The 16,075-nt window shown below is 40.1% G+C and overlaps 1 protein-coding gene across 1 annotated transcript; it reads left to right on the top strand.

Moving 5' to 3' along the window:
- Window positions 1-249: 249 nt before the first annotated feature.
- Window positions 250-894, top strand: LOC138902057 (uncharacterized). The gene is made up of 2 exons (XM_070189869.1): window positions 250-475; window positions 590-894. Exons 1-2 carry the CDS (start codon window positions 250-252, stop codon window positions 892-894), a joined length of 531 nt encoding a protein of 176 aa, XP_070045970.1.
- Window positions 895-16,075: the final 15,181 nt, after the last annotated feature.

Below are 16,075 nucleotides of genomic sequence, written 5' to 3'. Positions count from 1 at the left end.
ATGGAAGAAGATGCAGAAAGTTTTGTGGCAAAGTGTGATAAATGCTAACTATATGGCAATAACATGCATCGCCCAGCAGAGCTATTACATACGATTATTTTTCCATGGCCATTCATGAAGTGGGGGATGGATATCGTGGGACCATTGCCACAAGCTAAAGGAAAGGTACGATTTTTGTTAGTATTAACAGATTATTTTTCCAAATGGGTAGAGGCAGGAGCCTTCAAACAGGTACGAGAGAAGTAAGTCATGGACTTTATTTGGCGAAACATTATATGTCGATTTGGAGTGCCAAGAGAAATCGTATGTGATAATGGCCCACAGTTCATAGGCACGAAAGTCACAAAATCATTTCAGAGTTGGCAGATTAAACAAATAACTTCCTCACTTTATCACCCTGTGGCCAATGGACAAGCTGAATCAACAAATAAGGTTATTATTAATAATTTGAAAAAGAGATTAGAGGAATCAAAAGGCAAGTGGCCTGAGGTGCTACCAGGAGTATTATGGGATTATCAAACGACAACAAAGACAGGCATGTGAGAGACTCCATTTTCACTTGTTTATGATGCTGAAGCCTTAATTCCAGTTAAAATAGGTGATCCAAGTACAAGATTTATACAAGCAACTGATGAATCAAATTGTGAAGAGATGAGAACGAATTTAGATTTACTCAAGGAAAAGAGAGAAACGGCTCTAATAAGAATGGCAGCTCAGAAGCAAATTATTAAGAGATACTACAACAGGAAAGCTCATCTCAGATACTTCAAGATTGGGAACTATGTTCTCAAAAAGGTTTTTCAAACAACAAAAGCAACTGGTGCAGGGAAGTTGAGTCTAAATTGGGAAGGTCCTTACAAGATTCGAAGCATCTCTAGAAAAAGGGGCTTATGAGTTGGAAACCATGGAAGGCAAGGTAGTACCGTCGAATTAGAATGATGTTCATTTAAAGAAGTATTACTTCTAGGCAAAGGAAGTACCCACGGTCAGGTATCGCTCAACTGTGATTTTATTTTGTTCTTTTAAATTATACTAACAATTTTAGATGATAGGCAAAAAGCTAGCCCATACCAATGATGACATTAGACCCGAAAGACACGCGAAATACAAAATTATTCCCGGTCTAGGTTATAACCTTTCTGATGGAAATAAAAAGGGTTAAGCAGTCATCATCTAAATGTGTACCTTCAAGTCCCGTATGTATTTTTCTTTTCAGGAAATGGATCAAATGGAAGGAATGATCAAGTGCTCGAAATTTCATACTTCAAAGCTCTAACACTTGGAGGACTATATATATAAAGGTAAAGAAGACTAAAAGTCAGAATTCAAGCCTGGATCAGCCCAAAAGTCAAAAGTCAAGAGCTAATCAAGAGCCAAAAAACAAGCCTGAGTAAAAAATCTTTGAAGTAGCCTTGATAAGGTATAAACTCGCGGGAAAGATACAAGATGGACACAAGATACATTTCAAGTTCCTACGAATTTATAGGTTAAGGGCAATAATTAGTCACGGATTACTAAATAGACCAGAAATTTTGAAACTTGTTACAAAGAAAACAATTATGAAAAAAATTGTAGATGTTGTACAAAAAGTTATTTGTATACATGAAAAGTGTTTTATAAAATTTGAAAGTTCAAAGCATGAAACTTCTTCAAATTATTCATGAAACTTCCTCAAAGTATTCCTTTTTCTACTACTTTCATATATTTACATCAATATGAAGTTGAGACGTCTTATTTATTAGTGTCGTTTATAAAGGGGCTCTCTTTTATAAAAATTTGTGTCAATCAAAATCACGAAATATTAAAGCATTTTAAATGCAGGTTTAAAAGCCAAAGAGTAAAACAAAAACTCAACATAAAAATAAGCAAAAATTTATATATTAAACTTGGCCAAAACTAAGGAACTTGTTTGTTATCAAACCCCAAAACAAGATAGGGGTAAAAACTAACATCCATTCCAAAAAGAAAAAAAAAATTCCCATCAAAATGTTTCAAATAAAACTAAGGGGCAGTATCCAAGGTGGCATCATCAACAACGAGAGAAGATTCAGCTTAAGGAGTAGGGGCTTGAGCACTAACTTCACCAGGAGTAGGGGCTTGAGCACTAACTTCACCAGGAATAGGATCATCACCTTCGGGAACATAAACCTCAGGTGAGGAAAAGCTTTGACTTTGCTGAGTTTTTTCAATCGTTTCTATAGCTTTGGCGATCTCAGCAAGCCTTCCTGGCTAACCTCTATCAAAGTTTCGAGGCGGGTATTCAAAAAAGCCCAACTCACATCGATTGTCAACTTATCTTCAAGAGTTTCATAATCTTTCTCCCACTGGTCAATCTCAGCCTTCAGCTCTTCTTTCTCAACTTTGGAAGCATCAAAGGCAGTCTTCAAATGGGCAAGAGAACTCTCTAAGAACTTGATCTTATCAGAAGAGGCACAGAGATCTTCTTGAGTTTGTGTAAGTGATTGAACTAACTCTCCGGCATCAGTCTTTTTCTGGTTAAGAAGTTCCTTCAGACCCCTTATCTTTTCAGTGTCTTTCAAAAGCTACTCAGCGAATGAAGACTAAAGGATATCCTTGTCTTTGCCAACTTGACTTGAAGATGCCTTTTCAATTGCTAACTCAGCCGCAACCATCTTCTCTTGTTGCTCCAAGGCATTCTTCTCTTCAGCCAAAACTTCCTTCTCTAGTTGAAGACCCTCAAATTGCTCCTTCCAGTTGTCAGCTTCAGTAAGGTAATCAATGACTTGTTGCTCGGTATGAACAATCCTTTTCATAAGCGCTGTGCCTATCAAATTGATCTACAAAAGAAAGGAAGGGAGTTGTGGTTAAATAAAAGAAAACAACAACAAGGAAAAGAAAAGAAGTAAAGTTAAAACTCGAACCTTCAAAGATTAATGAACAATATCATTTATCCAAGTCAATGAGTCGTGACTCTCCAATTTTGCCTTCTCTACTTGACCAAGCAAAGGTTTCAACCATACATCAGCTTGACTAGATATTTTCAGCAAGTTCCCACTCCCAGGAACCTCAATGATAATCTTCTTCATCGCTTTATTGCTACTAGAAGGCCCAAATTCTGTATGAGAAGTAGTAGCAACTGGAATAGTAGAGAAGGTGGAAGCAGTCACGGGGGGAGCAGTAGCAGCAACTTCAGGTAGGGGATCTTGAGAACGAACGGGGACTGACACTGGAAGAGAGGCTAGAGGCAACTCTTCAGAAACGGGACCAAAGGCTTCATTATCAAAACCACGGGTAAACAACTTATCAGTAGAATCACAGGGAGGAATATTCATTTCTTCATCGGAAATCACTAATGTAGTACTTTCGGGATCATCTAAAAGTCTCGAAGGGATTGAACTTGGAGGAGAGATAGCTTTATCATCGGAAATAACGCGCCTCCTAACCCGAGGCATGCGTACTAAAGAACCCTCTTCCTGTTCTTCTTCACCCTCAGAGGCACAGGAACCATCAACTTTTCTTTTCAATGAAGAGCTCAAAATTCTCTCTTGAGCAAGAGATACAGAAAGTCTTGTAGAAGAAATAGATGCGGGACTGACACCACGAATAGGAAATCCTAACAAAAGAGAGAAATTTGGTAAGAAGCTCCTAAGCTAACACAAGAGAAGAAGAGAAATTGAACAGAAAAGGTACCGTGTGTTTTGACTTTCCAACCAAACCTTTGAGAAAGGTACTTCTAAGACCTTCTCTCCATAGGGGCAACTGACAATAACTTTTCTACCCAAGCACGGAAGTTAGGAATCTCCTCAAAAACTTCCATGGTTGCTGAAAAAGTAGACACGAGATTAAAAGTTTCTTGTTTCAAGAAAGAAAAGAAAAGGTAAAGGAAAAACACTTACGTGCAAAATTTCACTTTTCTAGAAAGGGTATATTCTCTTCACCCACCAAAGTACTTGTGGGAGCAGCTACAAAGTGAGCATACCAGCCATGGTCTCTATCATCCTCAAGGCTAACCAATACCCTCTTGCTTCTGGCCACAAGTGAAAACACCCTTTCACGAAATAATTTGAGGGAATAAAGATGAACCAAATGATGAAAGGTGAAATGCAGGGAAGCCAAGTTAGATAAGTAACGAAGGCATGCAACAGTCCTCCAAACAATGGGGATAATTTGTCTCAGACATACATTAAAGAAGCGGCAAAATTCAATGATTACTGGGTCAATGGGTGGTCTAAATCCTAAAGTGAAAGGATATGTATAAATAAATAAATAACCAGCTTGATATGAGGTTATTCTTTGGTTTGGATCAAGAACTAAAACTGGGAAGTCAGGTTTCCAGTTACATTCTCTTCGAACAAGAGAAATTAAACCAGTGGTAATTTGAGTAGGATAAAGATCGGCACGATCATGAGAACCTAAAGAAGAAACTTGATTTCTTATGGTTTCTCGATCAGATGAGAAAGAAAATTCCTGTGGAACAATTTCATCAATTGTTAGTTCACGTATAGATTCACTCGATTCCTTATTTCTAGAAGAAGATATAGGGGTTAAAGAAGCGCTAGGTTTAGAAGAAGAAGAAGTGGGAGTAGTGGTTTGAGATGAAGAACCACGAGTGGACAACGACCCTAAATTACAAAGTCTGCCTCCTCTTCTACTTCTCACAGGAGCAGATGAAGGAGAAAGTTCATCAACAATTACGACTTTGCGAGGGTCAGGAGTTGATGAAGACATGGTTGTATAAGGAATTAATAGAGGAATACGCGTCGAAAAAAAGAAGGAAGAATGAAGAAGAACACTGTAGAATAAAGGTTTCCTAAAACCTAAGAAGTATGAAAATCCCTAAAAAAATGCTGAGAAGCCACAGAACCAATCATCAAAAGCCACGTGGCATATGCATTAAATGGAAGTGACATACGACGCATTAATTTAGAAGAAAGCACAATGATGCTTGGGAAACGACGACAAAGAATTCCCGCCTTAAAATACATACCACTTACCGAATATTCAATTGTAGAGAATTCAGAAAGTAGGGGGACTATCTGTATTGGTGGTAAATAAATGATACACGTGAAATTATATTTAGCTGACAGAGCATGATACGTGAAATAATGAGGAAATGACAACTGGCATATTTCATTTAAAAGATGTATGAAGCGCAAGAGGTACGAGGCAAATACCCATGAGATAATGGAGAACCAACGTTCAAACCTAAAATAATTGTTGAAGAGGCACGAGCGGAATGAATCAAGACTGAAAAGAGGGAAGATTCACGGACATACAATTAATGAAGAAGTGGAATCAGAATCATTACAAAATCTTCATAGACAGTTACGATTACCAATCATAACGGACAATTAATGGCGTTAAAGCTCATAATGATTCCGCCATAAATAGGAGGAAACGTTTTATTTGTAAAATCCTATATAAGGGAGGAGAATCTCATTTGTAAAGACACGTTCGGAGTACTATTGAAATATATTCACTTTCTCTTGCTTATTTGGTACAATCAATTATTCTTTCTTTTTAGTTATTTTTTGTCAACTTTATTTCCTTTTAAATAAATTACTGAGGAAGTAGGGAATTATTTGGTTATCAGTAACCCAAGTTCTTCTAAAAATAGGCTGACTAAAGATCTTATTGTTTTGTTAAACAGGGATAACTTATATCTTCTTCTTAGAAATTATGCAAATATCATTTTTAATACAACATACCAAACAGTGATGTTTACCGGAAAAATCGAATAACGTTAGATTTGTGGATGGTTCTAAGGATATGCGATACAATTTGATATAAATCGCATAGAGAAATAGAAATATGTGTATTGTTGACTGTAAGAACGAAAATAATAAGCAAAAAGAATGAATAAGTAAAACAAGCACAAGGGGATAACTATCAATATAAGAAGTGATCTTTTTTTCTCCCCCATCTTCTAGCTTACAAGGATTCCCCTTTTATAGAAGATGGTCATTACCAAAATACAATAAAGTAAAACATGTAGTGGAAGACCCATGATGACTTGTCTCTTCCTTGATTCCCGTCAAGATTCTCTCTCTTGGTGTGGTTGCAACGGCTCTTGTCTGTGAGCTCGATACTAGCTCGAACTCGTTACCGGTTCGGGCCCTTCGATCTTGGATCGAGTTCGACCTTCGAGATGGGCGTCACGCATTTCCGACCTCGAAGCAGTGCCTAGCAGATTGATTCGGTCACGGGCTCGATAGGATTATCGAGCCGCCTCCTCGAGCGACCTTCGGGCTCGAGGTTCGTTAGTACCGACCTCAAAGCTCACTCCCAAAATCTCATTCCAACTTCTTAACACTCGAACTCGATCGAACGTAGGATGGCCGAAATCTATTTCGACCGTATACAGATAGTCCCCTTATTTCTCAGAAAAGGATGTGGCGAGAAACGATATGATTTCCCAGCAGCTCGATCAGATATACACTGATATTTTTATCGATCCCGACCATGACGTATGTAATGCTCGATCATCTTATGCGTCTTTATAGTCCCCGACTTCATTGAGGATACCCGAATTTTCTCTTCCCCGGTGGGAATTGCCAGTTACCTTTGGTCCTTGGTGACCAGAGAAGATCAATCAGTGATGAATGCGGAGCAGCTTCCTGTCTTTTCAACGAGGCCCAACATGCTTTGAATCTGATAACTTCTGATGGCGTTTTCGCCGCTTCTGTACAAAAATTTTGTAAATACAAATCTTTCTTCTTTTTTTTGAAGAGAAATGCCTTTCAAACTAAATAAAAAGTTTGAATTTAAATCTCTGTTGCCTTCGGGCCTCGTGGTTAGTCCCCTTTGTTTTATCGAGTTCGAGCGTCCTTTATCTTAAATAGTCAAGTGTTGATTTTAATTCAAAGAAATGAGTAGTTTTGCTTGAACTAATGCAGCCTGTAGGCGTAATAGTCGAGCGAGTGATGGCTCAAACTCGAAATAAAGGTAGCCCGTAGGCTTAGCAGTTGAGTGAATGATTCGAACTTGATGCAATGTAGCCCGTAGGCGTAATAGTCAAAGTAGCCCGTAGGCTTAATGGTCGAGCGAGTGATTGCTCGAACTCAAAATAAAGGTAGCCCGTAGGCTTGGCAGTCGAGCGAATGATTCGAACTCGATGCAATATAGCCCGTAGGCATAATAATCAAAGTAGCCCGTAGGCGTAATAGTCGAGTGAGTGATGACTCGAACTCGAAATAAAGGTAGCCCGTAGGCTTAGCAGTCGAGTGAATGATTCAAACTTGATGCAATGTAGCCTGCAGGCGTAATAGTCAAAGTAGCCCGTAGGCTTAATGGTCGAGCGAGTGATTGCTCGAACTCGAAATAAAGGTAGCCCGTAGGCTTGACAGTCGAGCGAATGATTCGAACTCGATGCAATGTAGCCCGTACGCATAATAGTCAAAGTAGCCCATAGGCTTAATGGTCGAGTGAGTGATTGCTCAAACTCAAAAAAAAGGTAGCCCGTAGGCTTGGCAATCGAGTGAATGATTCAAACTCGATGCAATGTAGCCCGTAGGCGTAATAGTCAAAGTAACCCATATGCTTAATGGTCGAGTGAGTGATTGCTCGATCTCGAAATAAAGGTAGTCCGTAGGTTGGCAGTCGAGCGAATGATTCGAACTCGATGCAATGTAGCCCGTAGGCGTAATAGTCAAAGTAGCCCGTAGGCTTAATGGTCGAGTGAGTGATTGCTCGAACTAAAAATAACGGTAGCCCGTAGGCTTGGCAATCGAGTGAATGATTCGAACTCGATGCAATGTAGCCCGTAGGTGTAATAGTCAAAGTAGCCCGTAGGCTTAATGGTCGAGTGAGTGATTGCTCGAACTCGAAATAAAGGTAGCCTGTAGGCTTGGCAATTGAGTGAATGATTCTAACTCGATGCAATGTAGCCCGTAGGCATAATAGTCAAAGTAGCCCGTAGGCTTAATGGTTGAGTGAGTGATTGCTCGAACTCGAAATAAAGGTAGCCCGTAGTCTTAATGGTCGAGCGAGTGATTGCTCGAACTCGAAATAAAGGTAGCCCGTAGGCTTGGCAATCGAGTGAATGATTCAAACTCGATTCAATGTAGCCCGTAGGCATAATAGTCAAAGTAGCCCGTAGGCTTAATGGTCGAGTGAGTGATTGCTCGAACTCGAAATAAAGGTAGCCCGTAGGCTTGGCAATCGAGTGAATGATTCGAACTCGATACAATGTAGCCCGTAGGCGTAATAGTCAAAGTAGCCCGTAGGCTTAATGGTCGAGTGAGTGATTGCTCGAACTCAAAATAAAGGTAGCCCGTAGGCTTGGAAGTCGAGCGAATGATTCGGACTCGATCCTGTTTGCATAATAAATCTTGAACATAAAATATCGGTAAAGAAGAGAGCTTTCTTTGCAGGTCATTACACATGGGTTCATGTTTTGCGTCAGGGCTCGGGCCAACTATATAAGCATGGTTCGTTTTGACCGTTTGGCCCTTACAACGTTTTCCATTGAGACATCGTTTGTCATGAAATCACAAAGTAACTTCCTTTGCACCGAACTTGATAATCATCACATATGCATTCAATGATAAATCCCCCCTGTGTACGAGGTTGATTTTAAAGAGGCCTCGGATACTCAGCAGTAGTATCGTTTCCGCTATATGGCTGGTATCGATCTCTGGTCGACTTTTTCTTTTTCGTAATGGTCCTAGAAGTCAACTGGTCATCTTCGACTCTTATTTTGGATTGATATTGATTGTGCACATCAGTCCAAGTAATAGCTGGGTCCTCAATCAGATTTTGCTTCAGCCGTCGCGAAGCCCTCGAGCTCCGCTCATTTAGACCTTGAGTGAAAGCTTGAACAACCCAATCGTCTGTGACTAGTGGCAGATCCATTCGTTCAATTTGAAAACGAGCTACGAACTCCCTTAGCATCTCGTTATCCTTTTGCATTACCTTGAACAGGTCCGACTTTCTGGTTTCGACCTTTATGGCTCCGGCATGAGCTTTTATGAAGCAATCTGCAAGCATAGCAAAAGAATCAATGGAGTTAGATGGTAAATTATGATACCATATCATTGCCCCTTTTGACAGGGTTTCACCAAATTTTTTTAATAATACAGATTCGATCTCATCATCTTCCAAATCATTACCCTTGATGGCACACGTGTAAGAAGTGATGTGCTCGTTGGGGTCGGTCGTTCCGTTATATTTGGGTATTTCGGGCATACAGAATTTTTTGGGGATTGGTTTTGGGGCTGCACTCGAGGGAAAAGGCCTTTGAATAAATTTTCTCGAATCTAGCCCTTTTATCATTGGTGGAGCCCCCGGGATCTGGACGACCCTAGAATTATATGTTTCTACTTTTTTATCGTTGGCTTCGACTCTTTTTGTGAGTTCCTCGAGCAATTTAGTAATTTCGGGAGTAGTCCCCGATTCTTGTTCATTTGGCTTCTCTATGGCTGGTTCCGTTCTGTGGGTGACTTCTCGAAGCGGATTGGGCTCCGGCCTGCTTTGTACCTGAGTTTTGCTCTGCAACTGAGCTATCGCTATTTGCTGGGCTTGTAGCATCTCGAAGATCATCCGTAAACTGACTCCGATCTCCTCTATGTTATGGGTGTCTCGAGCTACGGATCGAGTACCGCCCTGAATGCTTCTTTCCGGTTCGGAACGCTAATTCGCCTCTTGAGCTATTTGTGAATTGACATCCAATGATACGTCAGCTCGAATTTCGGGTGCTTTGATTCGAGCCTCAGTGCCTTCATCGAGTGGCTTTCCGGCCCCGGGTGCCAAGTTGTTGGTTTCATCTTGAAGGCCGGCTTCGTGGTCGATAGGTGAAGCCATTCCTGATTTGAAGTTGCAAACTGGCGTGTACTTTAGGTTTATATCAAACGATCACTGTTACCTTTAGCCCCACGGTGGGCGCCAAACTGTTTACTGGAAAAATCGGATAACATTAGATTTGTGGATGGTTCTAAGGATATGCGATACAATTTGATATAAATCGCGTAGAGAAATGGAAATATGTGTATTGTTGACTGTAAGAACGAAAATAATAAGCAAAAAGAATGAATAAGTAAAATAAGCACAAGGGGATAACTATCAATATAAGAAGTGATCTTTTTTTCTCCCCCATCTTCTAGCTTACAAGGATTCCCCTTTTATAGAAGAGGGTCATTACCAAAATACAATAAAGTAAAACATGTAGTGGAAAACCCATGATGACTTGTCTTTTCCTTGATTCCCGCCAAGATTCTCTCACTTGGTGTGGTTGCAACGGCTCTTGTCTGTGAGCTCGATACTAGCTCGAACTCGTTACCGGGTCGGGGCCTTCGGTCTTGGATCGAGTTCGGCCTTCGAGATGGGCGTCGCGCATTTCCGACCTCGAAGCAGTGCCTAGCAGATCGATTCGGTCACGGGCTCGATAGGATTATCGAGCCGCCTCCTCGAGCGACCTTCGGGCTCGAGGTTCGTTAGTACCGACCTCAAAGCTCACTCCCAAAATCTCATTCCGACTTCTTAACACTCGAACTCGATCGAACGTAGAAAGGCCGAAATCTATTTCGACTGTATACAAGTGAATAAAAAACAATCTCAGCATAACTAATCCCAGCATAGGTGTATGGCTTTGTTTATGAAACGGAATCGGCAGGGCTTTCTGATTTCGTACTCGACTTGATTTTTGCAAAAATTGTCTTCAATTTTTGATTTTTGCAAAAATTGTCTTCAATGTCTTCAATTTAACGTCATTCCGGGTTGGTTTGATAGGTTTCGGCACGAGTTTTCGAAGTTGGAAGATTTGAAAGTTCTTAAGTTCGATTCATGGTGCGATTCGTATTTTCGGCGTTGTTCGATGTGATTTGAGACCTCGAGCGAGTCCGTGTTAGGTTATGGAACTTGTTTGTGTGTTTAGATGGGGTCACGTGGGCCTCGGGTGTATTTCGGATGGGCTATGGGCCATTTCCTTCTATTTTTGAACTATTATTTTTTGTCATCTGGTTTCCTTAATCGCCTTCGTGTCCCTTCGTTCGCGTTTGCGAAGAGTAATTTTGGAGGAGGAATTCGTTGTTCTTCGCGTTCGTGTGATTCCATTCGCGATCGCGAAGGTCTGCCTTCTCCTTCTTCGCGTTCGCGTGACTTCACGCGTTCGCGTAGCCCAGTTCCGGGCCATTAATTTCCTTCTTCGCGATCGCACATTCTTGTTCGCGATCGCACATCATCAATTCCGGGCAGTAGCCATTTCCGATTCGCGATCGCAGTTCCCATTCCGCGATCGCGATGCTTTAAGGCTTCGGCATAATATATGTTTTCCAAATCGAGGGTTAGGACATTTTTTTATCATATTATGACCTGTAGAGCTCGGTTTTGAGCGATTTCTTGTGGGGTTTTCAAGCAAATCGATTGGGTAAGTGTTCATCACCTAGAATTTATTTATTTCCATGATTCTATCTTTATTTTTATTATTTAATTTGTGTTTTGAGTTAGAGGAAAATGATGGTTTTTGAAGAAAAATTTCAAAATGAAAAATCACGATTTGAGGGACGAAATGGTATCGGAATTTGATGATTTTAGTATGGTTAGACTCGTGAGTGAATGAGTGTTCGTATTTTTGTAATTTTTACCCGATTTCGAGACGTGGGCCCGCATCGACCTTTTAGGGCAGATTTCGGGATTTTTGTTAATGTATTGATTTCATTAATTAGATAAGTCTATTATGGTTGTATTCATGATATGCAATTATATTTGGCTAGATTTGGGCCATTCAGAGTCGGATAATTGAGAAAAGGGCATTCTTACAGACTGATTGAGCTTGGTTCGAGGTAAGTATCTTGCCTAACCTTGTGTGGGAGATTTTCCCCTTAGGATTTTAGTTTTCTATATTGATTGTAGTCCATGTACGCGAGGTGACGAGTGCGTGCTCGGACTTATTTGTGAAAAGTTGGCCTTTTAGGATTCTTAGGTCCTTATATTCACCGAGTATGAAGTTGTTCTTGATATGATTAAGTTCCTATTTACTTGTTTCACCTCTACATGCTTTAATTAGAATTAATTGCTTCAGGATTCACTCTTATTGCCTATTTGACTTAACTGAAGATTTTACCTCCTCTATTATTATGCTATCTTTTCATAACTGCTTATCTTTATTTGGAATTATTATTATCTCATCCTATAATTGTTCAGTCTTAATTGAGGTTATGATTATTTTTCTGCTGCTTATCCTTAATTGAATTGTTAAATATCCTTCGTAATTTCCTCAACCTTAAAAGAAGTTTAGATATCCTATATCTTAGTCGACTTGTTTTATTTGGAATTATTTGACTCGTGTTAGCTTCTCTGTTGTTGAAGTTTATATTGTGGGATCGTTGCTACACATTAGTTTTTCCTTGTTGAGCTGTTCTCTTTACGCCTAGCATTCTTTACTGTGGTTATTCCTTGTGAATTGGTTCTACTGTTTCTTGTGATTTAAAAGTTCTTGAGTTGATGTACTTGTTGTACTTTGTATTATTACCATTGTTGTTGTTGTACTTGTTGTGGTGATGCACGAGGTTTCTGTCGAGCGGTTGTTATTATTGTGATGCACGAGGTTTCTGCCGTGCGGTTGTTGTTATGGAGTAGCACGAGATTCTGCCGTGCTATTGTTACTATTGATATTTGCACATGCGGCGTGACAAGGCGTGATATATATATATATATATATATATATATATATATATATATATATATATATATGGGTTGCGCATGTGACGAGACAAGGTGGGAACATTGTTATTGTGAGACCCCAGGAGTTTCTCTCTTCTCTTACGTAATATACAAAATGTGGCGTGGTTATATTAGGCTTATATGATTGGGTATAGCACATTGGGAGAATAAGACTGAAAATGTGTGGTAATATCAAGGAACTAAACTAAAGCTTTAAGTCAAACGAATCCCTTAAACAAAGGTTCATGGTTAAAGAAATGGCTCGGGTAGCACCCCGCGAGTTCGGAAGGTTTAAGTTAACTTGCACCTGTGGGATAAGACTAAGAGTGTATAATATGCTAAGAATAATGTGTTATGAGGTATTATAATATCACACTGGTCACATGTTAAGTTTTGGAGTCAAGCAAGTTGTGAAATAAAGGTCAGCAAAAGTTATCGTAAATTTCTCTAATAAATTTTTTAAACTTTGGGTCAAATGTATCAGATAATTTCTCCCAATATATAAAGAGTTATGGGACCCACAACCTACCACATCGTAGGTCTACGAGTCTAGTTTGCAACTAAAGATATCTCACATCAAACCGACATTGGAGTAAAATGTTATGACTGTTTTACCGCGGACTGTCTGGGCTGAAACCGGGTCGCGAATCGGGTCGGGTCAAACAAGTGGTATAAGTCGGAAAATCCGACTTTTAAGACCCCAAAACATTTCATATTCGTCCCAAAACAGTGAGAAAGCTTAAGAGAGGGTTTCATGGTGTTCTTGAGTGATTAAGGTGCGTTTTTAACGATTTCTATCGTTAAAGTTTGCCCCCGTGCCTAGAAGCGCAATCTCTATGCTTTGCAATTGTTTTCCCCTTCTATTAGCTGTGTTTGGAGCTAATTTTGGAAGATAGGAAATTGTTGTTCTTGATGGTTCTTTAGGATTTATACTTGGTTTGTCAAGGTAATCATCTTGGGACTCTTTTATGATCGTTTTTACAAAGTTCTACAGGCGATTCGTCAAGTTAGGGTCATATGGAAAATCTTCCGATTTAAACTCATTTATGAACTGTTTATAGATGCGTATAAGCTGCATATATATAGTGGTTTCGAAGCTTAGGACGTAAGAAACAACTTTCGTGAAGGAACTACAGGCATTCGGACGTTCGTTGGAGAGGTATGTTAAAGCTAAGCTTCGTCCTTCCTTTTAGCACGAATTTTGGAAAATTCCTAAGACGCCAAATGTGATATTTTACTATTCTGTTGCTAGAAAGACCTTCTGTGAAAGGTATTGGTATCGTAGCTGAAGTATTTTCATGATGATATTAGGTTGATATTGCACTCGTTCGGTTAAAAAGGCTATTCGACATCTATATATGTCATTTTGTTAGCTTTCTTAAATATATGTCCATATATATGAATTCTTATTCGTCTTTGGGTTGTGTGACTTAAAAATAAAGGCATTTAGTATTTTCAATCAGTCCTTCTTCCTTGTTAAAGTATATTTTAAAATCTCTTAAGTGACACGTCGATTTCAAAATTTTCAAATATAATTTTTATGTTTAAACTACTAAAACATTTTATTTTTTTTTTGAAATACTTTCTGTTACTAATTATCAAGAAATCAGGTATAAGGACTAAGTGAAGAACCTTAAGCTTTTTATGAACATATTCAGAGTTAAGTTATCTTTCTAAAAGTCGAGTTAAGTTTTCAAACTTATTAAAAAAGATATGAGGTTCCACGAGACATTTGTATGCGATACGAAGGTGATTATGAGATTATGAGAATAAGAGTACCAATGAGCCAAGGTTGGCTAAGTTCTTGTTATGGCCTATTATGTGCATTCAAAGTTCATATCATACATGACATATTATGCATGGACTTCGAGCTATAATCGGAGGTAAGGGGCCTATTTGCCCGAAAGACTATATATATTGTACAGATGGCCATAGGTTGGCAAAATGATACCGGTTAGCTATCGGGAGAGACCGCCATAGCTAGCATTTGGTTGGTTATGTCATGCATTTACATCAATATATATGTATTCACGACATACGATTACACGAGCATACCATGTATATTTTATTACTATGAGGTCGGATGTCGGCCATGGAGGCTATCAGAGTTTCAGTGTCAGGTGGTATCTTTATTACCTTTTTACATTAGCTATGTATGATTCTACTTTTTGCCTTACATACCAGTACATTTTTATTCGTATTGATGTCCCGTTGCCTGGGGACACTGCATTTTTGTTTCGTGCGTGCAGGTCCAGGTAGGGACTCTGATCGACCCCTCCGCTAGGATTTCGGGGTTTAGCTGTGAGTTGGTAAGCTCCACCTCTTCCTGGAGCTTTCATAGGATGGTTACTTTTGTTGTACAGTTTGGGTATAGTTGGGGCCTTATCCCGACAGTGCTTATGACACTCTTAGAGGCTATTGTGGACACAATATTCTGGGTTTCTTTTTGCTGCTTTCAGTCTCCAGCCCATAGGCTTGGCATGTATATATAGGTGTGTAGGCATGTATGTCTTCAGTCGCGGCCTCGTCGGCCAGCTAGTATTTTATTATTTTGGCTTGTCTACCTATGTTTATATGGCTTATTGTTATTCATGTCATAACCTTACGGTCCAGGCTTAGTATTTCAGATGTTGTGCTGCCCGATCTGTTGGGCCCCTAGTCTAGTTAGCTAGTATGTTTAGTGGCTAACTCGATCGAATACAGTATCGAGTGCCAGTCGTGCCTCCCCTAGTTTGGGGCGTGACAAACTTGGTATCAGAGCAGGTCGTATCCCATGGAGTCCACAAGCCGTGTCTAGTAGAGTCTTGCTTATGGGTGTGTTGTGCACCACACTTATAATCAGGAGGCTATGAGGCATTTAGGAATGGTTACATTTCTTTCAATTAATAGATCGTGCTATAGAGCGAAGTTATAAGAACATATGAAATCTAAATCGTGCTTTGTGTTTCCTATCTAACAGGCTACCTACGCTCAGGAGATGGCACATCGAGAGATAGGTATGGATCCGGGAGAAGGTACCAGTCGTTCCCCACCAGGTCAGAGGGATAGATTTCCCTTAGAGGCTCGCAGTGGGTCTCCAGTACCCCTAGTTTCAGCTTCCCCAGCACTTGTTGGAGCCCAGGGAGATGCAGTACCCCCAGCCTCACCAGTTCCATTGGTACCTGAGGCAGCTAGAGACACAGGACCTCCAACACCTATTGTTCCCCCATTAGAGACTGGGGAGCAGGGGATGAGGGAGGTTGTTCAGTTGCTGACTAGGATGGTTTCTATTCATGAGCAACAGCTAGAGTCAGGAGCAGATGCCTGAAGAGATCGGATAGGAAGCTCGACGGTACGAGAGTTTCTTCACTTGGCCCCTCCATTATTTACAGGATCCAGTTCCACTGAGGATCCCCGGGACTTTATAGACCATATGTATAGAGTATTGAGGGTGATGCATGCCTTCGTCATCGAGGCT

The sequence above is a fragment of the Nicotiana tomentosiformis genome, chromosome 11 (assembly GCF_000390325.3).
Source record: "Nicotiana tomentosiformis chromosome 11, ASM39032v3, whole genome shotgun sequence".
NCBI classification, from domain to species: domain Eukaryota; kingdom Viridiplantae; phylum Streptophyta; class Magnoliopsida; order Solanales; family Solanaceae; genus Nicotiana; species Nicotiana tomentosiformis.
This window is presented reverse-complemented; position numbering and strand designations above follow the sequence as displayed.

What these genes read in the sequence shown, in the direction of transcription:
- LOC138902057 (XM_070189869.1), top strand. Translation starts at nt 250, where the DNA reads ATGGACTTTATTTGGCGAAACATTATATGTCGATTTGGAGTGCCAAGA. An exon ending in GAGATTAGAGGAATCAAAAG is followed by an intron (nt 476 to 589) that starts GCAAGTGGCCTG and finishes CCTTAATTCCAG; the next exon opens with TTAAAATAGGTGATCCAAGT.